Genomic DNA, 27,644 nt, shown 5'->3' with positions numbered 1-27,644 from the left:
TGTAATCAAAATTTATCAAAAGAGAAGATAGAACCAAAATTATTTTAGTTGCGTGTTCTACCTGAACTTGCAATTTTTGTTTCAAGGGCCACTTTTATTAAAGTAGCAGCCAAAGACTAACACTTCCATTGCAGAGAAGAGACAGGATGACAAGGTGAAGAAAAGCTGCTATATAGTGAAATAAGTCTGGTTTTCCCCACTTCCTCATTCCCCCCAAACCAGTGTGGAAGAGAAATGATTCTTCAGCTAAAGTAACATGTTGGAAAAGACAGTCAATTTCTGATCACCTTTTTTCCTTCTGTCTTCACAAGCTGAAAATTCTATTTCAAATTTACAAAAACTCCAGGCCCATCTCATTAACATAGTACATATTTGCACATTTTATTTATATAATCACAGTGTATGTTTGAAGGCACCCAGCTGTTTCAAACACTTTTTAAAAGCCAATTGAAAAAACAGGGCACAACAAAAAAATTGCTACAATGACAAGAACTCAGAATAACCACGGGCTTCTGAAGGTGACATTTTCTCATAGATATACAGTAAGGAGAAAGAAGAAAAAAAAAAAAAAAAAAAAAAGAAAAAAAAATCCTAACTCAGAAAACAGCTTCTGTTAGGTAACTGCCACACAGAAAATGATAAAATGTCTAATACAAAGAAATTAGATGTTCAGCAGTAAAAAAAAATAGAGGGGAATGGCAGGGAAAGGTACAAGTGCCCATCACACCTGTAGACACTGACACGCTAGTTTCAAAGATTACAAATGCAATCACACAAAATTGTTTCAGGTAACAAGGTTTCAGCAACAGTATCATTTATTTTATTTCATACAGGTTTTTTTCCCCTTTGGCTTACACATAATAAATAAATTGGACTTTTTATTTCTTTCAGATACATGGGAGATTTGTGATTTCATTTCCTTTATCCATAACTCTACAAGGGGAAAAAATGACACCAAGAGGGCATCAATCCAAATACAGTTAGTGTCACACACTGTCTGACAAATAAAAGTTAAGCATCTAGCGCTGAATAGAATTATTCTTGTCTAGAAGAAACAAGGTCATGCTTGTAAATGTCCAGACATCGCTCTGTGTAATGTAATTATATTGGCATTTTTATCCCACTTAAACTAAAACTCTTATTTGGAGTAAGCCTTTGTCTGACAATTTTTTTCCCTGCGTACATGTTGCAAAGAATTTCAAACATGTTAGAGGTGACATCAAAATGATTAATAGCTTACTCAACCAATAAAGCCCTAATGAGATGAAATATGTAGTACCACATAGCATCATATGCCACGTTTCTTTGAGACGCGTTCCCACGTGAGAAGAACGCTTCAGAGAGGTGCAGAACAGCACTTGGGCTGAAACCAACCCCAGAAAGGACTAAGTCTGACCCCCCTCAGGAGGAGTGCTGGGACAGGGACTGCATTTGCTGCCTCCCAGCTGGCTGGGGAGAGAGGGAAAAGCTCCAAATGCATTAAGTATCATGAAATTCAACAATATTTCTTCTCACTACCAATAAAACAATGATAAAAATTACAGAACAATATGAAACCATCAAGATTTGTAACCCTGGAGAGACCTACTATTGTCTCTAACAATAATTATTGGTGGGCTTACATTAGTTCTGCAGTTTTCTGTGGGTAGTTTTCTTAAGTCCACATAACCTGACTTTCAGTCAAGGTTTTTATATCCCATATCCAGCTGGAGTAGAAATACTACATTGCAGAGGTACGGCCACCTGGTATGACCCTTCTCTCTCCTCAGTAGGGAAGACCTTCCCATTTTCCAATAGATTTTCTTTTTTCCCCCCTGTTACAAACAAACACTATCAGAAAGAGACAAAAATAAGTACATAGTGCAGGGCAGTACCCAGCCCTCCTCCTCCAGGCTTCACTACACTTGGTAACTCAGAAAGAACATCCCTCCTGTTTATCTCCTCCCAAACCATTGTCTCCCATCCAAGCTCCGTGTATCCCAAGTGCAGTTCCTCTGGCTTTACGCAAAAAGTAAAGGCTCAGCACCCACATGCCGTAGGAGCTAGTGCAGCTGTTTACTGGTGGCAGATTGAGAGTCTGGCCCCCCAGATGAATCCCACAAAAACACCAGTGCAGCACCAGGTTTCACTGAACAACCCAGGTCCAGGATCAGCCCCAAATGGCCCAGGGCATGGCAAAGACCCCTTGCATCTGCCTGAGCTTAGCTAAGCTGTTTGGCCAAAGTGTGCCCATTCTCACACAGACATATCCTACTATTCCTGCCTCCCAATAACCCCTAACCTTCTGAAACATCCTAAACCAATGTTTATAAAACAAAGACTTCCCTTGTCTCCTACGCAGAATCAAAAAAAAATGAATGCTTCCAGAAGATTAATGTGCTAATAAAAAGCGGTTAAAGACTAGAGGTCATTTAAAAAATAAATAAAATAAATTAAAAAAAAAAAATCAAAGTAGGATATTTTTCCATTGGAAGTTTTTTGATTTGTTAAAAAGACGTTATTTGTCATTTCCACAGGATCATTCAAACAATTTTTTTTTTATTAAGCCATTTCAATAACATTTGATAATGCCACATTCTGAATTCTGCCTGAAATGACTCTACCATTTGTCAGGGATTATCATCTATATCACTCATCCACAGTTTATGGGGATGCTCAAAACTAATAAACATTGCCATGGGAGATCACAGAAGTGATTATGCAGAGCAGCAGACATGGCAATTCTACATTTGGAGGGATGACCAGCCAAGACAACACTGTTAGAAGACAGCTCCAGGAAACTAAGCATCAACAAGTGGGAAAGGGGCTACAACAGGGAAGTGTTGAAACGGGGCAAAAGTTAATGAGGTCCAATGAAAAACATGTTTAAAAGCAAAAGGTCTACATAATTTTGATTTCAAGATCAAGTATAAGTTGAATAATATAATTCCAAAGGATCTCTTGTGATTACTCCCCGTCCCACATTTGTAATATTTTTTGAAGTAAATTAAAGTGGTAAAAGTGAAAGCAAACTCCTTCAACCGGTCTGAAAAATAAAAAGGAAATTTCGAAATTTGGCACAACTCAACTGAAATTTTCAATATTGATATTATGGAGATTCCTACAAAGTGGAAATTGTAACTCCCATATAGTTTTGTTCAGGCTCTGCCCACGTATCTCCTTAAAGGACAGCAATTCTCACAGTTAGTTCCAAAAAGAGAAACATCTTTCAAAAGACTATTTCTTCTCATACAGGTTAGCCCCAAAACAGTTTTCCTTAGCCACCTGACATTTTAAATCAAATTAAGATTGTCACAAAAAATTTTCAGCTTTAAATATGTCTCATTTCTGTCCTTCCTAACATAGAAATCCCCTGCTGCCTTTACTCTGAAGTTGCCTTCACAAATTCACCTTTATCTTAACTCTAGTTCAGCCACTTAGATTAATCTCTTTTTTTTTAAGGCAGATTTGTACATTAATTCTGGTTTCATTTAATGTAGTAACCAGGAAACTCCAAAAAAACTAACAGTTTTTGAGCCTAAGTTAAGCATTTTGAGTTGTAATATTCATTTAACACACATCAAAACTAAGTGTAAGTTGTAAATCCAACTGCACAATTTGCATTTTGAAGTTATCTGTATTTATAAAATAGCACTGTTCTGCCAATATCACTTTTTAAAATGTGCAAACTGCAATTTCATTCAACACCCTGCTGTTTAGTTTGTTCGACAATTAGTTCAATTAGAAGTGCACATATTAATGAATTGCACTAAAGCTACAGAGGCTAAGCAGAGCACAAAGCCTTTGCCTTGGCCAAGGAGAGCTGTGCTGACAGCTGCTATAAAACCAGAGCTGCACAATAGCTTAGTTAGCTTATCAAGAAAAATATGAATTAGAGGACAGTTCTCAAAAGCAAACAGTTCTGGCTGGTCTCAGTTTTATCTGGACCATCTGCACTGAGTCATCGAGGCAAATAAATTCACTATATTGACTAGAAAAATAACATTTTTGTCAGTTATTCTCAATTGCTACTCAATTATCATAGGATACTATAGAATATTAATTCAATATTAATTTATTGATGTTAACAGTTCATGATATTATGTAACAGTAAATACTCAGCATTTCAAGTGCAGATTACTTTTAGCAGCAGTAGCTTGTCTCACCAAAATCAACACCTACAAGTGTGGATTGCTCCAGGCTAACCAGTGTGAATCCATGAATCACATTCACATACATTGCTTTCCCCAAGGAGAAGCCCCATTTCCACCCTTCATTGCTACTACACCTAAGTTGGAACAGGGTCTTGCATTACACCTTGCAGATTTGCTTGTGCAGGTCAGTGCCAGCACAGTTTCATTCTACATTAGAGGTTTGCCAAAAGATGCTTTACCAATAACTCTCCTAGCAGATATTTGGTTTAAACTTACTTTACAAATACTCTGGTCTTTTTTATTCTTCAGTCATATTTTCCTTTTGATCTCCCACAATAAATCTACCTGTGGCACCATTATTGATGCTACAGTAAGCACCTAATGTACATTGCACACACTTGCCACACAATGAATCAAAATGACATATCTTCTTCCTTTCCCTCTCCCTCTCCATATGTTTTAAACCCAAAAAGGAGGGGGATCTGGCATGTTGAGAACACTGCACTTTATACTAAGGCAGAACTGTTCATAAAAGCACATGATATGTGAAAGATCATATGAATGTCAAGGACTTAAAAAGTTAAACACATACACATTTAACAGAGCATCACTATTAGTCTGTTTAGACCACTAGTTGGCTTTCTTAATTTTTTCTCTATTTAGGAAAAAAAAAAAAATCACAATGCAAAGCTAAGAGGAATAATTTAAAAATTCAAGGGTTCTGTAAGGTTCATATCTCATGGTTCATATCTCAGGTGCCTGGTTCTCTGCTGTGTTAGACCTTACACAGTCATTTACCCTGGCATGCCCACTCAGTACCAAGTCTTGCCAACTTCTGCACGCATGCTTAAGTGGCAATACAATTCAAATATAAAAACTAAGGTTTTAGGCTTGAACACCTTTAAGAATTGTTTCATAGGCTTACAGGGTAATTTAGGTTGGAAGGGATCTACAGAGATCTCCAGTTGCAAAGCAGGGTCAAGTTTGGGGTCACACCCAGCTCAGAGCTTAATTCAGTGGGGTCTTGAACCCCTCAAAGCATGCAGATGACAAAAACACCCTGGTCAGCCTGTTCCACCTCTTGGCTGCCCTCAGGGTGAAACAGCTTTTTCTCATGTCCCATGTGAACCTCTCTGCTTTGACTTCTGCAGCACTGCAAAGAACCTGGCTCCATCTTCTTGAGAACCTCCTCAGAGATGCGGTTTTGCCCACAGCCTTCTGTGCGCATGCTTGCCCCTTATTTCCTCTTAAAATACTGGAATATATACTTTGCCATAAGAAAAAAATTACTCTTGTTTTACTGCAAAATTGACTTGGAGCCTTCAGTTTACAGCCAGCAAAGCTGAACATCTATTCCTCACCCTCTAACCAAGCACAGCCAAATACCACACATTTCAGCTTAGCTTTGTCTATTACAGTGATTATAATCTTATATTTGTAACTAAAAAAATACTCAAAACAAGGCAGAATGTTTACACATTCTACCCATAGCTAAGAATTATTAATTGCAGTGTGGAGGTATGACAATGAGCAGTATGTATGGAGCCCCTGTAAATAAAGTATTCAAATGCCAGTTTTCATCAACCCTTTATAGCTATTATTTTTCATCTTACCTGACAAGATTTACCGCAGTATTTAGCAACTTTGCACTGAGAGCATCTGTGCAGATGTTCATTCCTGTTTAGAAAAAAAAAAAAAAAAATCAGTTATAAATACAAGTAGAGCTTTGTATTTATCCTTCGTACATGACTAACAATTTTCAAATATTCCAAGGCAAGAAAAATAACTGAAAAACAAGGAGTCTAAAATGCACTGCTACACAAGAAGAAATTGTGCATGGTTACATTCAAAACTATATTCGCAGTCCTTTACTCATGTGACTTGGCACCTCTGGGCCACGTTGGATCAACAGTAAAGATATCAAATGTGTTTTTTGTTTGTTTGGTTTTTTCCATATAGCTACAAACACCAAGAAGTTTGATTTTGTAGATAACATCATAAGCAGATCTGTACTTACCTATCTTGAGTCTTGCCTTAAGCAAGACCTTGCTGGGAACCCACCATTGTGACACCAAATTATAACTTTATAACAGTCTGAAGCTGACATGCCAGCAGAAATTTCTGTTCTAAAAAAATACTTCTGACTGGTGAACAGTGAGACCAAAATGGGGGTGGAAGGGGAATAAAAATCCAGTGAAAGCTAGAAGGATAACTACCAGACCTATACATCACAATCTAGAGGTTATAAAGCACCTCTTGACCCTAGTACCATTTTTTGATGCTGTCTTAGTTTATAGTTATATGAGTAAAGAAAATATCACTGAGGTTCTGTAAATTTTTAGACATTAAGGAAATATTAAATGTGAAAGCACACACACATCAAATCTTACACCTCAAATAAGTTCAAGTAAAGAGATTTGCTTTATATGAGTAAAAACAAGATACAGATTTCAAGGCTTCCCTCACCTATTATTTTCCCATAGAAAATACTGGACACATTACATTATTCTGGTAACACGAGCAAGATTTCACTTTGATTCTTAACATGCAAAGTTACTTACATGCTTTGTGGGCATTAATTAGGCTGGGAATTAGGCTGGGAAAACAGTACATTATTTTTTTTGGTTTTGTTAAAACTGAAGGCAGGAGAGTTACATTACAGACACAACAACTAACCAGACTGTATGGATGGTGTAATCCTTATTACTTCCCCCAGCCACCCCTGTGACCGTAACCCTGCACAGCGCCTGATGGGCACCACTGTCACCTCTGAGCTGCACACACACGGCTGAACGCAGCTCAGGGACACCCCAGAAACCATCACCTCCGTACCCCCTTCTCCATCCTTCCGCAGGGCAAGAAAGGAGGTGTTGGTCACCCTCCTCCTCCAAGGGCAACTTATTAATGCCATCTTCACATTCCTGTAGTGCTTTACATTTAACTGCCATGAATCTTATTACACAGATTAATTCAGCCTTACGATTTAATTGGGAGATAACTAAGCATCTAACACAGCCCATTTTGAACTGAAAGGGCAAGTTTAAATGATCAGATGAAGGACCTTTCTCTGCAAGGTTCCCTATGTCTGCACATCAGTACTAGGTGTGCTCTTTTCACTCACACTCTCAACTGATGCAACTCAAACAAGGTGTAATTCTCTGCCTCTTCTGACACAAGAACTCCACTGCCATCAGTAATCTAGAGGCTGCACGCCACATACATTCCCGGCTCAACTGCTTTATGACATGACCTTTTGTTCTTCCTTTTCTTACACCACTCAGTTGTCCCCAAATTTCAGTTTCTATGGGTGCCTTCAAAATGGTAGAATATTCTCCAAAGGTCTCATCCAAATAAGACTGCACCAATGTGCCTGCAAACTTCAATCTAGAACTTCTGGGTGATGAATTTAGCACACTGATTTCAGTTGTGACACCAAAACTGTCAGGAATAGGGGCAGACCACCAGAAACACCATGAAGCATCCTCTAGCACAAACCAACCTCTCCTCTCCGTCAAGTCCCACAAGTGGAAAAGTTATATATATCAAAAGATATATCAAAGTATTGCTATATTTTAATGATCAAAAATAAAAATAACAGCCTGTGCTTGTAAGCATTCAGGACGTTTAGATCGCTACATTGGTCAAAGATTAAAACGAGCATTACGTACAGCTCATTACAATTAAGTAACAATCCTTTCACTTCTGCTGCATCAAAATCACTATTTTGCTGCACAATATTTTGTAGGCATTCCTACTAACTACCAGCAGAAAAATAAACTATAAATATTTCAAATATAAGCACATACTTTGCTAGTGTCTTCTTTACCTTCCTCCCTGCAAAGCCAGCCCTGGAGACTGAAAAAACTACCAACTGTTGGATTCCTGTAAACACAATCGAAAATCTTGTACATGCACAATAGGGTTTTGATTTTAAGGTGCAATGCCTGGGGATGATTCGGAGTTAGAAACAAGCGTGAAATCTTCATTTTGCCAGCTGGGGAGAGCTGCTTCATTTTCAAGGTTGAGCAATGACACAACTTTAACCAGCCTATGATAAAGGAGCACATATTTCTCATTCTAGATTAGCAGCTCATGTCAGAGTAATTGCAGGAAGACATACTCTTCAGTGAAATAATTACTGAAAAAAAAGAAAAAAACCACACACACCCCACAGAATTGTTGTTGTTGGGAACTGCTAATTGATTTGGATATCAGAAGCAATCCAGGTGTAAATACATACTTGTAAACTATGCATACAAATTCTTTCAAAGTTTTGACACGTCTTTTAATATTAAGCAGCACGTTGTATCAAGGATCTGTTCTGAATGCTATTACTCAAAACACAGTAATGAGTTAGGACTTTGACAACAAAGCACTTGCAACTTTAATCCCATACACATTAAAGTACCAAAAAGTCTCAGCAGCAACAAGTAAAACACAGATTCCCAAAGCAGAGTATTTATAACTTTCTGGAGCCAGAATTAAAATGAACAAATGCCCATAACTACTGAAGTCTCTCCTACAGATTTCACACTCTTCCATCAGAAGGTTAGATCTGACAACCTTGGCCTTGGTATTCCTCTTGGTATTTTTTCTGAGATGCAAGGATTTACTGGAATCATCAGTGTTAAGTCACCAACACACATTCATTCTTTCTAGTGGACCTGCTGCCACAAAGCACCAAACTCCTTCAGCACCAAATGAAGTTTCAATACTTTACAGGATTATTTCCTTTGTATCCTTTGTCCTTAAGGGTTAAAGATGCTGCAGAAACAGAACACACACAAAATTTATTGAGTTTATCTAAGGACCATCCCTCAAAACTTGGATTTTTGCCAAACTGACACTACTAGTCAGATTACTTGAATAATGTGACTCTGCTAGCACTGTATAATGAATGAGCTATCCATTCATCTTTTGGGTTTCTTTGAATGACAAGCAGATCTAGAATGCCTGTTACAAAGCTGAATAGTAAAGCTACTGATGAAATCACGGCTTTTTCTTCCAATCCTCTCCTTCTTCTTTGAGTTAAAAATTCCTTTAGATTTATAGCATCTATGAATCTTGTGACATGTTGTTTTAAATGTAAAGCGGCATGATCTAAAACACTTAATCTGAAAATAAGGAATTTAAGAATAAGATTCATGTACTCATAGATAAATGATGCATGTATTTTAAAAAGTGAGACAATTTGCCTAGTTTATTCCTGTCCTTCTCAATATTTTATTAGTGTTATAGGCTTTATCGAAACAACTTTCAAGTCACTGTCAAATGCTCCCATGCATTTCTCATTGCCTGTAAACATCACCTGGAGATAGTACAAGGTTACTCACAAGGTACCTACTGCATCTCACCTTATATAACTGATTTCATGGATGAGAAAATGCACAGAATTTGATTTAATGCATTCTTTAATACTTTCATCTCCGAAAAGGTTTCTGCTGCAATAGAACACGAAAGTTGTGGCAACTGAAAATAAATAATTTTCGAACACAGTTTCAACAAGGTTTTCCAAATGGTCACAACCCCTTATGAAACAACAAGCGCAAGTGAGTATCTTGGCCTGTACTGGAAAAAGAAAATAAAAAAAATCCACAAGGATAAAGTAAGCAAGGGCTGTCAGTTGTCTTCCAGCATGGAGTTACACTCAGGTGAAAAATCTTTTTCTCACTATTGTCTACAAACACCTTTTACAGAATAAGCTCTTCCAGTGTGTACTAAGGGAAGAAACAAACAAACAAAAAACAAAACAACAACAAAAAGATACATAGGTGGGTGGAGGAACTCAAGGGATTAATATGGATAGGAGACAAAAGAAAGTCTATGAGATGGGGAAAAAAACTAGTATGGCAGTTCAACTGGAAGTGGCACACACATCCTCTCCAGCAAAATAAGTTTTTGCTTTTGGCTTTTTTAAAATTCCTTTTTATTAAAGGTGCAAGAAGACCACAGCACTGTAAGGAGGGACTGATGATGAGCGGTGAGGCAGCCTGATCTGTGGGAAGCTGCTTCCAGGTATGAATGGCAGCACAGGAGAGAGTGTGAGAACACATGGCTGAAATCCTAAGAACATGCCAAGTCTGAATCACAGAGTGAAGAGGCTGACAACGTTTGCCTGGGCTGTCCGGTCCAATCAGAGACACATATGCACTCTCACAATGTACAAAACATGTGTCCTTTTAAAAACAAAACAAAATACTTCTGTTTGCCAGGAAAGGGCCTAATGCGATTAAAAAAAAAATAAAAATAAAAAACACACACACACACAACAAAACTCAAATACAATTAGACTAGTTAATTTATAATTAAAATGCATCTACGCTTCTCTGCTGATTGCAGGCACTTGACTTTCAGCCCTGCTCACAAGATAAGTGTCAGATATCACAGAACATTTGATTACCAGGCTGTGCTCAACACTCCTTTCCATGCAGTTTATTCACACTTCTGCTTCCGCCACAGCTTGCAGGACAAAAGGGCAATCTCACACAAATCCCCTACTGCGTTTTTGTTGTTGATATAGTTTTTCAGTTAATAAACCATCCCTATAATACATGTAACAGAAGAGTGGCTCTTTTAGACACATGTCATGTTGAACTGATTTCCTGAACAAATCCTTAGACCTTTGGAATTCAGTCGAACATATAAAGTGCATAAAGTCTACTTGGATTTTCTCAAGTGTGTGTATTTCAGACCTGTCACAAAGTGCAAGCAATCAATACCTATAATAATCAAACACATCATTCATCGTTTTACTAATACACTTCTATCTTCTAATAATAAAAATAAATATGCGAATAACAAACAGTCATTTAAAATTCTGTAGATATGAGAGCAAAGGGGTTATGTTAAACACAATTACAACGTCCTTTCCTCACCTCTGTCCCAGCAGAAGAATAACACGGTGTAGCAGCACCGTTGTTCCCCAGCTGTCACCCCGCTGCTGACCCACATGGGCAGCAGGTACCGGGGGTCAGGGAGCACCTCCAGCACACCAAAACCCACAGCACAGCTCTGGGGACAAGGACAAAGGGTGCTGGGGGCCAGGCGGCAACAACCCCAGGGCATACACCTCTGCAGCATCCCAAATCCAAGCCCTGGGCAAGCAGCGAGCCCTGCCCACTGCCTGTTACGGAACAGACTGCCTCAGCTTATTGAATTTATTGCATATACCGCTTCTTATAGAACTTGGTTAGAAACTGCGTATATAGAATACGCTTAGCATAATTAAGTTTGCTTAATGGAACTTCTGCAAGCCGTGAACCTTTGAGCTTTCTGCTTCATTAGGTAAAAAAGGCCTCAGTCTTCAAGCTATAGGGTAAAGGGAGCTTATCTCTCCAGCTGCAGTTGCAAAATAGCAACTGAAGGTCAGAACTTTGATTGAAGGCCCACCTGACTAAAGTGAAGAGTTCCAACAAAGAACAGGGAGACCCCAAACTCTAATTTTGCAATGGACATGGAGTGACACACAGGGTGGGGCCTTGGATTGTGGGGGTAAAATAAACCAAGTGTTTTTCTGCTGAGGGTCCTTCACGAGGTGCTCAGCTCCAGCTGCTCTATGCTGTACCATGCAAACAAACTATTTTAGAAGACTTTCTGGAATCCATGCCTAAGCCCCTGCTATGGAAAACGTAGGGAAAAGGAACTTCCTAACACTGCCCTAAGGTTATTCTGTACCCTGCTCTCAGGTCCAGCACAACCCATTGGGTCTGGGCAAACAAGAATACAACAGGTAAGAAGCCATTGACATCTGTGTCCCTACAAGTCATGCAAAAATCTGTCTTCTGAGGTAGCAAGAATGACAAACATTAATATTTAGAGCTAAAAGATAGTAAGTACAGCTAACCATCAATGATCAGAGTCACTTATTCAAGCAAGAACTAAGACCTGAATTCTGATAAGAAATGTTTCTTTTTCAAAACTTTTTTGTGCTATTTGAAAAATATTGGATTTTTTAAAAATATCCAACACTCATAGTACTGTGTAATATTCTCAGCTGAAACTGAAATGTTATCTAGAACCACAAAAAGATGATTCCTTTGGTTAAACAGAAAAAATTAAAAATACCACCCAAAATTAATTCTCTGAAATAGAGCCATTAGAAGTGCAGTATTTATTTTTATATAACCAAGGACAGAATTATACACCTCTCCATTAACCTGGTCATGGACAAAAAGCTTCAGATGCAGTGCTTTCCAATGAAATTAGTGAAGGAACTTATAAGAATGCCTAAAAATATGGCCCTCAAACAGGCAAGAAATTTTATCTTACCTTTGAATTCTACTACTTTATTCAATATTTACCTCTGATCCCAACCTATGCAAGGAAACAGAAGAAAAATCTCTCTACTGAAAACCAAGAAAATACCTCATAAGTAATTTCAGTAGTATAAGGACCTTTAACTGAAAGTGTTGTTCAGAAGAACTCAGCATCTCCTAAAACAGTACCTTTTTCTTCTGGAAGACAGACTAGCTTTAGAATAAAACACCTTTGACGTTTATATGTGTGTATATATGCACGCACATATATTGTATATATATACACACACAGTGTATCAACACGCACAATGAATAAAACAAACGCCATCGCAACAGAAACCAATAGTTGTGTGAAAATACTGTCATTATCCTCCCAGCAAAACTTACAGCTATCCCCACTGAGAGCACTGAAGCAGAAACACAGCAGAAGTTGGTTCCAAGAGCACAAGGTAACTACTACAAATTGCCTCCTACACCTACTTGCCCTGCAAAGCTACTCTGACACAATTTCCCACAAATCAAGGCCATCTCCGGCGTTTGCCTGCAGTCCACACACCAACATTCCTCCAGCAATTTCAGGCTTAATCAGATTCATTTCAGTCACACAGTACATTCATTCCACCTTGGGCTTTTAATCAAAATAAAAATCCAAATACTGAGGGAGACCCAGATTATATTTCACAATATGAAAAGGTCATATCTGTAACTTAGAAATATGTAAATAAAGCTACATGCAATATTTTTAAATGCTTATTTCTGGAACATGTGGTTACAATGCAATGAAGCCAAGCACAACAAAACATCCCATAATTCACTTTTCCCTATAAAAATGATAAATGCATTGTTCGCTACTCTGCTGTATGTCCAAGTAATTTTTTCTTTGATCCATAAGTCAACATTCCACAAAGAGGAAGTTGTTATTCTAAAATATCTTTACACTGTAAATATTTACATCCTGCTAGTATTACCTCCTGGATCATATGGATCTATGATTTTCAGTGAAATATAAAACCTTCTGACCCTCTCAAAGAGGAATATCTTTATCAGCTCTTTTCTTTCTTAGCTATTTTCCCTTCTTGACCATATTTATATTTTTAGGATACCCATTTTTTCAGAGGTCCTGCAATGCTTATTTACTTGCTTTTCTGCTTCCAAATATGAAGTTACACCTGAGAGTCTTTTCATTCCATATGGAACACATTTGGAAAGTGCTGAACAAAAACCAAAATATTTCAGGCAAACTTGGATAGACATAACAATAGGGCTGGGCTCAAAATAAATTGCAGTGCATTTTGTCTCATGTATTTAGAATCAGGTAAGGAGGTACATCAATTCAACCCCTCATTTTCACCTGCTTGGCCCTTATGTTCAGATCACACCCAAGTTAAGACAAAATGCAGGTAACCAGAACAAGATAGCCAGTTCTGCTTGCTTGTCAGCTGAAGAATCCACAACACTAGAAAAGAGGAGTGAAATGCAGGAAAACCAAAATATTTCTATCAGCAGAGAGAGCTAACATCACAGAGAAACAGATTCACACATACACTGGCCCAGAGAAACAGTTTTCCATTTGCTCAGGTGTAATCTGATATTGTGAAGTCTTGCAAGGTACCTGAAGCGTTTTTGTCATGAACTGGTTGCTCCTAAAATGCCGCTGAAGACTTTTGCATTAGAAGAATGTGAAAATGTTCTTGACATCAGTAACGCCACGTCCCACCTCAGCCAGTCCTCCAGAGCAGGGTGGCTTTCTGCTGTATTTGTGCCTCTTGGGATCCACTTTAAATGCATATAAGTTTCTCTCGGACAAAAGCATTTCTGTTAGAGAGTCTAATCTTCACCTCTTAACCATGCAGATTGTTCCTGACAGTACCACTGTTTACTCCCCTGAACTATTCCACGCAATTGTGGGGCATTGGAAAAACCTGAAGAAAGATCACTTTTAGCAGATCTGCAAACACTTGCAATAAAATCACAAATAGCTGCCTAACCAGTTCTCTCTCAGTCTAGTTGGTTGGACAGTCTTTTAAGTTACCACTAACACACACCTTTGAACTTTTTTTTTTCCTTCAGACCTTCTATATTTCGTCAGTCTTTTCCTGTCATTTCATCATCTCCAGCTTTGCAGACATTTTGGCGGTTTTTGCCACTGTTTGTATTTTTTTTTCCCCAATGTTTTCCACGCTTTAAGAACTTCACTGTTTCAGAATCTCTTTCCCCTTTTCTAGATTACAAGGACTTAGTTTCTTGCTCAGGGAACTCTCACTTTGCTCCCCATCAGCCACAAAAATGTTTTTATCTCCCAATAATTTCTGTCTAAGAACAAAACGTTACTTGAAAATATCTGAAAATAGTGGACTTGACTTTAGAAAGCACAGTGCCAAATACCCTTAGCGACCAAGGATTTTTCATGTTAGACTCCTAACAGCAATTTTTATTTCATATCAGGGTGATCACATTCAAGCAACTAGATCTGAGAACATTTTACAAAGTTTCTTCCTATCAAGTGCTTAAATAAAATCTTATGTCACATTTCTCACTTCTCTCTCCAACAGATTCTGGATGTCAATACAGAAAGGATGTTTTCCATTCTGTCTCTCTCCTTTACAAGTCACTGAAAGGTGGATTCTGTGATTCTGATTCTACAGCTTAATTTTTGAGATTTTCATCAATAAGAATTAAGGTGTTTCATATTATCAGTGGAACAGTAATGCTACAGAGAAATTATCCAGAAAATGCAGAATATACTTCTATTTAAAGTATTTTCATTGACTTCTATAAGGCACTTTAAGCCAAGTTGTTATCATAATTACAGCTGCTTTGCACCACTAGCGATGGAAAGGAATATGTTCAAGCAGGACCAAGCATCTAGTAGCTAAAAGTTGAAGTTAAACCTTAAAACTGCCCTGAAGTCTTTTTATAATGACAGATTGAAAGAAATGTTACTATTAGCAATGTAGTCACTGAACTTTTCACATGTCAAACTGTAAAGTCCTACAGCTTAAAGATTCATTGGAGCCTCCATCTTGTTCTCAAACATCTTTGTGAGGTTCTTCTGCTCTTCAGTTAAGCTGTTTGTGCTGAAACTCCTGCAAACCTCCCCCAATTCAGCCTCAACCACTGCAGGCAGAGCGCCCACGGGAAAACACAAGCAGCTCACGGTGCTGCCCATGGAATCAGTAAGCACCTGGGCATCCAACAGAGCAAAGGTCCAGGCTGCAGCATGGCCAGCAGAACACCACCCAGACAGCGGAAAGCAAATGAGGGCCCTGGAGCTAATAAGCTCTCCCGCAGCTACATCTGCAGCGAGGACACAAGTGGCTTTCAAGGCCTCTGCTAAGTATTCCATGGCAGTAAGCACAGAAATACCAAGGCTGAACTGTGTGGTGTATTTGTTCACCTCTTGCTTGCTTCTGCCCCCATTTCATTTGGTGTCAATGCCCCTGCAGAAGCGGGGCAAGATCTCAAACCCTTCTCTTGCTCAATACTCTAAATCTAAAAGAGTCACAGGCATTGTGGAGCTGGCCAAGATGCTGCAGCTACTCATCTGAAAAAGCCTCTGCAAGACGGGAGTCTTCCCACTCCAAAATAAACAGCCAAGGAAAGCCATAAATCAGTTCCACCGCACCTAATACTTTCTCTCTGTACTCTAGTGACATCCGATGGCCAAAAGAATAATAGAAGTTTCTTCAATTTCAAAAATTAGTCATTCAAGTTTCCCTTTCCCATTTAGAAAAGAAGCAAAAAACGTCAAAAGAAATGCATCTAACTCTATAGTTACACCCATACATTCTCAAGAGAAAAGGTAATTATAATTTAATGGCTGAGTGCATCACAAGCATCAGAACAAGCTTTCCTGATGAAGAATTAACACTTTGACTAAGAAGGCACCTAACCCCAGGAGTAACCCTGAAGACTTCAGTAGCATTAAGTGACATGCTTGAAGATACGCACGTGCTTAGGCACACCTGCAATGGCAGCCCTCTCTCACAAACTCGTTCTGCTACGTTTCTAACTGTAATCAATACTTTCATAAAATGGACTTATTCCAACTAAAGAAGCATCTGAATAATTCAGCGTCTCCCAAAAACTACTCTTTATTTTACAGAGGGTGCACAGATAGTACTTGCAAAAAGTTTTTTGAATAAATTCTGTTGGAAAAGTAAAAATGGAGATAAAACATGAGTAGCTTTCAGAATTCAAATAATTCTTGAACTAATTTTGTTAGTCTTAAATTTTTAATAGAAGATCTCATGTATTTTTAAATGAAGCCTTCTCTATTTCTAGCTCAGTTTATCAAGCAATACAGTAACGATGTTGCATTAACAAGAGAAATAACCAAGTGCTTTTTAAAAAGCCAAAGCTGTTGTTTTCACTAATAGAATCAATTTCTTAATTACATCATGGGAATTTCAACATACGTGCTTCCTCACACTTAGCTATTGGTTCTTATTTTTTTTCTTACAATATTCCATAGCAAATGTTGAAAGAAGGAGGAGCTGACAAGCCATAATATCTGCCATGAGAAATTGTCATCTACCTTTGCACTGATTTGTCCTAATCACAATTCCATTTCAAAAATTGCCACTGGTATTGAAGAAGCTTCGAAGAAGCACAGACACTGCAAGGAGATTTGAACTAACATGCAGAATCACAAATTGATATGGATTGTGGCCATGGATTTTGCACAATTATCCAAAAATCATTTTTTATATTCCAGAAAATATTATGTTTACATCACTATAGGTCTTCAGTTAAATCTCGATTTCTCCATGGCCAAGAAACTTGGGCCTTTAATTATTATAGTGTAGCTTCAGACATGGGTCATGAGTGAAATCAGATTATTTGTTTCAGTTCAACAACCATGGAATGAGACTTTGCAGAGCACAGTACAAGAAAATGAAAAATACATTATTCCTTATTTGCAAAGAACAAAAGCGAAGGTTTATTGTGATGGGCAAACACTGAGAGAGAGCTAGAGTTTTTGTTAATGTATATCAGTGCTGATACAGCTTATAGATATCAGTAGAAGTTAAATAATCAACAGCAATGCTCTGCTTTACAGAATAAAAGACATGCCAGCAGTACATGTTTGAAAAACATGAGCTTCTGGTAATTTCTGAAGTCAACCATGCCCCAAATCAATGAACTGAAAAAGCATGTGGGAAGGAATGATCCATCACAATCACACTGTTTTGTAAAAGCTTCACTTCATTAAGATTAAAAAATAAAAAGGTTTTTCTTTTTGAGCACATGCATATACATTGATATATTTTTATCCATTTATACAGCCTCCCTTGGCTTTCATATTCCTATTCTGAGTTTTTCATCTCATGTTTGTTACTTCCTCCTACAGCTCATGAAAACTTTACACTCTAATTCATCGCTTTTTCCAAATATTCACCACCACCCCTGCAGCAACACAACAAAATGCAGGAGAGGTCCCTCACCAGCTCGGGCACCTGCCCCCTTCGGCAGCTCTACTGGCACACACCAGTGGGTCATGAATATTAGAAAGGCTGGTATGGTGTGAAAATGATCTACATAAATCCTACATTTAGCTTATTTTACTGCTTGGATGCTGGTTTCCAGTCAAACTTCACATCCAAATCGGAGACTTTGCCATTATGTAGTAAATGGAGGGAGGGACAGGTGGTATTCTACTGTGCACACTTAAAAACATTACAGCACACCAACAACTTCAAGTAGCTCATGTGAAGTCCCCACTGTTGTTACATGACTGCAATAGGAACTTAAGTTAAAGCTGATTGAAGTATTTCTTATGAAAGCCTCAAAATGTGTTAGTCATCAATGAGAGGTGCAGAGCAAGTGCTCCTCCGCAGACCAAGGCCTGACCTCTGTCATCCTGGTTGCTTGTGCTGTGTGGGAAATACTCAATGAAGCAGGTATTTTAAGGTCTGAACAGAAAAAAAAAAAACCCACAAAGTTGTCCATATAAACAGTAGGAGATGCAGGTTTAATTTTGGGTTTGGGGTTTTTTGTTTTATTTTGTTTCAATCAAGAGGCTGGTTCCTCTGTTCACTTAAATCGGGGTTATTCTCAGGTTGTACATGGATTGAGGCCTCTGATTAATATCACACAAAGCATTAGACAACTGAAAGAACTCAAATCACATCTCCAATTCAAGCTGAATGTAAGAATACAACATGGAAAGACTTCACGTCTCCTTCTGGTGGATTTTTCAAAACCTGAATACACTGTCTGAAAAAAAGAGACGTGGTACTTCCCAGTGAACACAGCTAAAGGAACACAGCTCTCTCATCTACAAAAATCAGTTCTACCATTAAAGTATTTGCCTGAAAAAAACAAACTTTTGCATTTGTAAGTTCTGCTTGTGGAAATAACCTCTACTGATACAAAACAAAAAGGATAAACATTCCAACATGGGAAGGCCAAAAACAATGACCAAAAGGTGAAAAATAACTTACTACAATGCAGCTCCTTATTACCTTGGCAAAATTCAACTTTAGAGGAGATTTCTTGACAGCTGGTGGCTCCAGACCACAAAATTCCCATCAGTCAAGGAACAACTCAGATTTCAAATCCAAAATCTAACCTCTAGACAATCCATATTGTTCAAGGTTATTTATTTAAATGTATTTCAGTATTTAAGAAATTACATGTAGTCCATTTTCTACTGGTATGATTGCTTCCACACTGAACAGGTTATGTTTAAAAACATATGTTTATTAAGGGCTATCACATAGACAAATTACATATTTCAATTAAGCTGTTTCCTACTTAGAAATCATTCTTGTTTTCTCCTTAAAAGCAGATTGAGTTTACAATCTGCTGCTATACAGGTATTTTAGTTGTTCCAAAACAACCTCACTTGGAGGGCTGAGTAGCGGCATCCCCTCTGCTGTGCATTAGTGTTACCGAAGTCAAACTAAGTACATGCCAGTTACATGACAACCAAAATTTGGCTGACTTCACACTAGTAACTCCAGTATTTTGTATAAATTCTTCACAGCAGATAGAAACTTTCACAAAACCTGAAAAGCTTGCATTTATGCTATATTTTGTGCTGTGATCCTGCCAGATGTTTCTAAAATAAGCCACTTTAAATTGGGAGAATATACAGAAAACAGTGACATGGGACAATTTGCTGATTCAGGACCCTGTGTTTGCACATTATATAAAGCTACTTTTTAATCCAATTTGATAAAAAATTCCCAGCATGATCCTAGGTAGTTGTGCTGCTGAAGATGAGGCCTTCTGTGGGAAACAGAAAACCCAGGCTATGGCCACTGCATTAATTTAAAGATAAAGTATCTATGAGTTCAGTTTTTTGCTTGGGTTTGGGGGGGAAAAAAACCAACACAAACACACACACACAAACAACAACAAAAAGAAAAAATAAACACAAACAAAAAAACAACACACAAAACCACTCATGACAGAGCGAGGACTGATGGATCAATTGCACACAAACACAATCTTTTAAAACTTTTCTGCATTCCTCATCCTAAACTATGGGTAAGGTGAACAGCAGCAGTCTCTCCCCCCATAAGAGACAGCAGAAATTCCTTAACCTACCTGACTGTGAAACTGCAAAGTTTGTATTCACATAGAGTTTTAAAAACCTTGGGAGGAAATCTAGATTAGTGCATGTTTGGCATTAATCATTCTCATAAAACTTAGGAAATTTGAAAATGTCTGTACGTGTTTTAAGCTAAAACACGGACTCAGCTTCCAAGACTAATTTGTGTTGGCAATGTTCAAGACAGCATTACAAACAGATGTTCTGTATGAAAAACTAAGGGATTTGAGGATAAAAGTCTTCTGAACTATTAATGATATTGCCAAAAGAAACAAATATGCAGTCATCTGCTAAAACTAAATATATATAAACACATAACCCCAAACCAAAGTGTATAACCTATGAAAATACCGAACAGATTAACATGAGCTAGGAAGTGCCAAGACAGTTGTTTTAGGACACTAAAAAAACATGCTACAACTCTTTTAGAGTGAAAATATGATATACTTAATCATACCACCACATATTAAAAAAAATACATGTAGGAAAAAAAGAACCTCTGAAACTTGGACTCTGTCAAATAATTAAGAATTAATGACTCAAAATCAAAGCCTTAGCAAAGGATAGAAACAGGAGATTACCAATTTAATAATACTTTTACATGGCCTTATGAGGTGCTTTTATTTTTACGGGGATACAGACTTTGAAAAGAAAATAAGATTAAAAAAAACCAGGAAGTGCAAATATTTCAGAACAGTGGCAGGAAAAATTATCCTAAATGTAGTACAACTTTACATTTAATTTGTTAAGTATTAAAATAACATATTAAGTGTACCCTAAACTAACTGCAAACAGACAAATTGGCAGGATATAGCGTCATACCATTTTATGATGCTTATAACGTTTAACTGGAATTCTTATAAAGACAAACCAAAAAGCATTTTTGCAGTGGATTTGTGTGTTTTTAAAGAGGAGCTATTCATTCTTGGATCCCTTCTACTCTTACAATTTGCTTCTTCTGCATAATTACTAAGAAATACCACAACTCACAGAGCTATGACTTGAAGAAACCAATTAAGTTCCCAAATAGTTATTGGATTCAGAGTTAAAATTGTTAAAGCACGTTTTCTAAAATGACAAAAATTCTGTTTATGAAAGCATACCTAGGGTGTATACATCAAAAACATTCACGCATTAGCATTTCCTAGCAGAAAACATGTTTGTTGGATGAGTGGACAGCTGTGGGTAAAAATACTGGGTGAAGGCAATGATGTAAATGAACAAAGGAAACCCACAGATTTCTGGGAATTGGCATTTTCTGCAGTGCTGAATTCTGAGTCCAGAGGACAAAACATACACAGTAGACTACCAGAACCTTGCTCCACGATGGACTTTTCTTGTACCACTGAAGGCTTAGACAAAGTATTCACCGACTACACTAGTGCAGGATGAGGACAGGAGTAGAAAAACAAGGTACACAATGGAGTCAGTTTCTTTCAGCAAGGACTATTGTGCTCTGGCCAGTGAAAAAACAAATTAGCATTGACATAAAATCATCATTTCTAGGTTTCAGGTCAGACCACAACAGATGAACTGTGCACTAATGCACTGCAAAAAACACCGATATTAGTTGGGGCAAACCTGGGGCATTTATGAGCTGCAGCCCCTTGTGCAGAACAGACACATTCAGTACAACATTTTGTAACAAAAACAATCCAAAGCCTTAATTTGGGAAACAAGTCTTCTACAAAAATTCCAGCAGCAATAGAAAGCTGTTTTTGTGACCACTATTCATAAATAAGCAATCTATACAACAGTAGCCAGGAAGTAGTCTGTTCTCCAAATTTAAGACTCACTGGCCTGTTTGTCAATAACCATTAACATCACAAGCATGTCTTTGATTCAGAGACTGGGAAAACAAAGGAAAAAAGAAAAAGCAGGTATATCTTAAACCAGTCTAAGAACAGGAGCTTTCTGAAGATTTTCAGCTCAAATTAACAGACAAGTTTTGTGGGGACCATTCTCAGGACTGCTCGTAACTCCAAGGAGAAAGCACTGTGCAGCTGTGGGAAGATGCTTACACTGCAACTCAGCACAGGCGATCTCAGAACCACAAAACCAGTTAGGTTGTGCAAAACCTTCAGAAGTAACCTTGTCCCACCTCCAGCCCAAAGCAGGGCTGACTGTAGAGGCTGATCAGGTGTATAACATAATTAGATGTTCTGCTTAAATGTACCATTGGAAGTCCCACAGTCATCAACTTTGCTGGTCTTGCTATACATCTAAATATCCATACCTGTGTAGTGAGTCCAAACCATTTATTTGTACTGGTGAGCAGCTTCCAACATGAGCTGGGTCACCAATTCCTTTCCATGACACCCAGGAGCTACTGACACTCAAACTGCCATCACTGCAATGCAGCAGCAAGTACAGAGAATCAAGGGTGAGTATACAGGAATACAGCAGACCATACTTGTGGGCACTGCTGGAAGAAATCATTCACAGAACCACAGAATGTCAGGGATTGGAAGGGACCTCAAAAGATCATCTACTCCAATCCCCCTGCTGGAACAGGAACACTTAGATGAGGTTACACAGGAATGTGTCCAGGCGGGTTTTGAATGTCCCCAAAGAAGGAGACTCCACAACCCCCTTGTGCAGCCTGTTCCAGTGTTCTGTCACCCTCACTGAGAAGTTTCTTTTCAAATTTAAGTGGAACCTCCTGTGTTCCAGCTTATACCCAGTGCCCTTGTCTTCCCATTGGTTGTCACCAAGAAGAGCCTGGCTCCATCCTTGTGACACTCACCCTTTATATATTTGTAAACATTAATAAGGTCACCCTCGGTCTCCTCTTCTCCAAGCTACAGAGACCCAGCTCTCTCAGCCTTTCCTCATAAGAAAGATGCTCCACTCCATCATCTTGGTTGCCCTGCGCTGGACTCTCTCCAGCAGTTCCCTGTCCTTCTGGAACTGAGGGGCCCAGAACCGGACACAATATTCCAGGTGTGGTCTCACCAGGGCAGAGTAGAGGGGAAGGAGAACCTCTCTCGACCTGCTAACCACCCCCCTTCTAATACACCCCAGGATGCCATTGGCCTTCCTGGCCACAAGGGCACAGTGCTGGCTCATGGTCATCCTGCTGTCCACCAAGACCCCCAGGTCCCTTTCCCCTACACTGCTCTCTAACAGGTCATTCCCCAACTTATACTGGAACCTGGGGTTGTTCCTGCCCAGATGCAAGACTCTACACTTGCCCTTGTTATATTTCATCAAATTTTTCCCCACCCAACTCTCCAGCCTGTCCAGGTCTCGCTGGATGGCAGCACAGCCTTCTGGCGTGTCAGCCACTCCTCCCAGCTTGGTGTCATCAGCAAACTTGCTGACAGTGCACTCTATTCCCTCATCCAAGTCATTGATTAATATATTGAATAGTACTGGTCCCAGTACTGACCCCTGAGGCACTCCACGAGATACAGGCCTCCAACGGGACTCTGCCCCATTGACCCCAACTCTCTGGCTTCTTCCCTTCAGCCAGTTCACAGTCTGCCTCACTACCGATCATCCAAACCACACTGCCTCAGTTTAGCTGTAAGGATGCTGTGGGAGTCATCATTGAGCATCAGTAAGCCATAAGCATAGGTTGTACGAGAAGAAACTTCTTTACTTTGAGGGTGACAGAGCACTGGAACAGGCCGCCCAGGGAGGCTCTGGAGACATTCATAACCTGCCAGGACACATTCCTGTGCAATCTGCTCTGGATGAACTTGCTTTAGCAGGTGGGTTGGACTAGATGATATCTAGAGGTTCCTTCCAACCCCAACCATTCTGTGTGATTCCACAGTTCTATATATCACTCGAAAATCCATTTTTTTCAAACTGTCTGAAGACTCAATAAATGAGCAATGTATCAAGTACACACAACACATTTTCACAGTTTCTCTGGACACAAAAGAACAATCTTTTAATAAAAAAGGGGCAAAAGAAAAAAAAGCCCTTTATAAATGCACACATTCAAGCATTGTGTTTTCAAAAAGGAACAAAGAAAAAGTGGCAACTTACATCACATATAACCCTCATTATTAAAAAAAACCAAACATATTTACTCAAAAAATAATTCTGTATCTATATACATAGCACAGTATGTAAATTTTTGTTACATAGCCAGGAAGCTTAATGCATTAAAACAAAAACCCAAAGTGCTTGCAGTAACCCACTAGGTATAAAACTTAATTGTTAACAACAGATCCATTACCTAGCATTCAATAACTACACAAGTACTGTTAAAAATAAAGTAGTTCTTCATCTGCTGAAAAGACTTAGCAAGTCCGTCTGGAAAGAGGATGAGACATCCATATATAATAACCTTGCGAGTTCATGGTAGAGATTCCTCCATCCATCATACCAAAAGGAAAGGATATACAGGTTAATAGATACAGAATATCCATGATTGACTTCTGTATTTCACTACACACAATACCTTCCAATGATCACTGAGCTGTTAGAAAGTCTGGATGAATCAATGCTTTCTTAATGTTCAAGATATAACTCTAAGACAATTATAATTATACAAATCCTCACTACAGTACAAAATGCTAAGACAGTATTTGTTTACAACAACAAGCAGAGTGCAAGCAAATCCGTTAACTGTAGGGGCTCAAACATCAGTGGTGGTTCAAACAAAAGATGAAACCTCAAAATCTACATTCTCACAGTGGAAATTTTATTTTTTCAATACGATATTTGCAATTATGCAAGACAGCTTTATGCCAAAATCCTCCTCCTCCTCTCACTTTGTGGGGAAGGGAAATTCATTATTTTCTACCATGCACCTGGGAACTTGCAGGTTCGATTCTTCCAGAGGTCAGGGTTTCCACACACTGAGCAAATGAACCTCCAAACAAACAGGTATAAATGCATTTCAGTCATTTCACTGTTTTGGATTCTGTGCAACTGGTTATTTTCCACAAACCTGGAAGAGCTATTGGATCAGTGTAATGAATTCTTGAAAATTTTAAAGTACTGTACCACTGGTGTCAAATCTGAACTCACATTAACAGTTTAACTTCTATTTGCTTGGACAGCAACAAAAAGAAAATGAAAAAAGAAACAAGGTAAAAATGCCAAGCGAAGAATGAGGTAAAACAGGCAGAAAAACAGTGAAGCCTTTGCAAATCCAAGCTGAAATGAGCCTGGGGGCAGTGATTTAGGGGGAGAGCCCCAGCAGTTGGTCACCGCCCTGGCAGCAGACCCACGCTCACAGAGAAAGGAGACCTGGTCAGCCCCAGAACAGCAGCACCTGCCTTCCCACTTCTCACCGCTGCTTGGTGTGCAAACACCAGAAGAAAAACACATGGCAGCACACGTGAATGCACCCACCCTGCCCACAGAGGCCATGCTGCCTGTACCATCTCCACAGGAGCCATTCGGTGACCCCCAAATTTCTCTTGTGACCACTGCTGCCGCAAAATCCTTTTATGTGTGTGTGTGTGAGGCTTCAATGAGCTCAAACACCAGGAGCACCAGCAGGCCCTGCCAGGGGCACCAACACCATGCAGGAGGCAGCAAGACTAAATTCAGGGCTACACAGGGAATCACTTTAGAGGAAGACAAATGTAGCTGACCTGTGAAGATCTGAAACTTAATGGAAGACAAACTCTAGAATAAAAACTCAGTCACAGCAGTAAAGCCAACTCACAAATAGTCCTTTTAAGCATTTTATATCATCTCATTTGTATGTTATGCCTTGATGTAGTTTAATAAAATTTGGCAAGAAAATCTTCCAGCAAAATAACAGTCGAGCTGTGTTTGCATGCCCAGCAGGAGCCACAAAGACCAAGGCTCTCACTAATGTATATAAATGACTGCCCGAAGGTTGCACAGATGCTCTACTGTGCATCTGCTCTGATGATGTGGTCATTTTGAAAAGCCCTTTCCCAATCTGTTACAGAATACCTGTTTCTAGTTTCCTGACCTGGGGAAATAGGCTTCACCAACAAATGGTTTACTGATAATTGCCTCATGTTCAATCTGTTACGAATAAAATGCATGATACTCCTGCTTCACTTTGAGGAACAGTTGTGCATAAAGCAGTTGGAGAACTGACAGTAGCATTTAGGTAGGTGATAAACATGGCAATTTAATACACTTTAGAGCTTGCACTTCAGTTCTTCTGTGTAAGTCATGTGGCTTTTAACAGCTGATAAATTTTTCTCTCCAACATGGCTCCTGTTTGAGCCTACCTACTGTCTGTGAGCACTAATTATGGAGTAATCAATGTTAGCCCACACTCCTTGCTAAATGGTTTACGAAGAATGAATAATAAAAGCCTACTGCAAATGGAAACAGATTACCTCATTATCATAGATTCTGGGTCTGCATTCAACCATTTTACTATCAAAGATAGCAAGAATTAATCCACAGTAAAATTTCTTTGCTCTCTTTAGTCAGAAGAGAGAACTGGGCATTTACTGCTTATGCGTACAGGGTTGAATGCAAGAGTTGTCAAAGATAACCTTGATCTAGCAGGTGACTAACCATAAACAATAAAAAGACAGTTTAGAATTTAAGATCACAGGGACAGAGAACTGTTGCACATATCACTATTTCAACATTATTCCATTTTTGTATAATAATATACCATAACCCAGGAGCCAAAAATGCCCCCTATAACACACAAAGCTGCAACACTACAGAAAAATGTTACAGCATGCTGTAGTATCAACCATGTCCAGACAAGCATTCAATACTTGGTTTTTTAAAGCATCTTTTTGCTTAGTCTCAAAATCATAACCATTTAAAAAATATCAGCAGTAGAAAAAATCGTGATACAGTTTTACTGGAAGAAAAAGGAAAATTATAATTTTTAAAAACTATGTTAAAATACAGTACTTCTGGAAAACTCCAGAGGTATTCTGAGGTATATTCTGAAGATGTGAAAAAGTATTTATGGTGGCAGAATTTAGTCCTATGTCTGCACTCATCATTGAATTATCTTTCCTGGTTTGCTTCTCTGCCTTTTTTAGATCTTCATTATAACTCTCCCAGCTTCACACACTCAGGAGTTTCTGAAAATAAAAATCCATCCAGAATGAACCTTTTTCAGAATATTTTGTAGTTTAATTTATGATGAAGGGTGGGGGGGGAGTTGTTGACACTTCACTTATTGCTTCACTCCCCTCAGAAAAGTCAAAATTTTCATGAATATAATCATGCAGTGAGGAAATAGATAAAATGACATTATAGTTACTTCTGGTCATTTTGAAACTGCACCTGCTGTACTCCCACTAAGTTGTAACATCGGCTGTGAGTGCTGAACACAGAGCCCACGCTACAGCAGCTGGGCAGCTTACAAAACAAGCAGGGCTACCGAAAGTCAAAAGAAGCATCTGATCCCATGTGCTGAATACCACAGGGAAGAGGAAATACCTGCACATGCTTTAAGAGGATCTGGCTGAGTAACAGGAGGAGCATCACTATGAGAGTCAGTGTTGCAGCCCAGGCTGGCATGTTGTATCAGCAGCTTGGCCACCACAGGGACATTGACTCTCTGGGAGCCCCAGCAGCAGCAGTTGCTAGGGCACTGGCTTTGCTCAGCGGCACAGCAACTCGGAGAGGTGGCGCTCCATGGATTTGGTCCCATCCATTGTCCTGCGTCACCTGTCACTGTGCTTGAAAGGCGACAACTCTTGGGGGTTACTGATAGCAATAACCCCTTTTCCCGTGCCCTCAGGTCTGGCAGCCTCAACCTCACCTGTC

The 27,644-nt window shown here is 38.9% G+C and overlaps 1 protein-coding gene across 2 annotated transcripts in view; it reads right to left on the bottom strand.

Moving 5' to 3' along the window:
• Nucleotides 1-27,644, bottom strand: part of SMYD3 (SET and MYND domain containing 3) — a 402,785-nt gene that overhangs the window by 349,636 nt on the left and 25,505 nt on the right. For both annotated transcript variants that reach the window (XM_082047608.1, XM_082047609.1), the window contains exon 2: nt 5,747-5,810. In XM_082047608.1, coding sequence (XP_081903734.1) covers nt 5,747-5,810 — 64 coding nt within the window. The remainder of the gene's footprint in view (nt 1-5,746; nt 5,811-27,644) is intronic.

Source organism: Streptopelia decaocto (assembly GCF_964273445.1).
Source record: "Streptopelia decaocto genome assembly, chromosome: 3".
Lineage (NCBI taxonomy): Eukaryota > Metazoa > Chordata > Aves > Columbiformes > Columbidae > Streptopelia > Streptopelia decaocto.
This window is presented reverse-complemented; position numbering and strand designations above follow the sequence as displayed.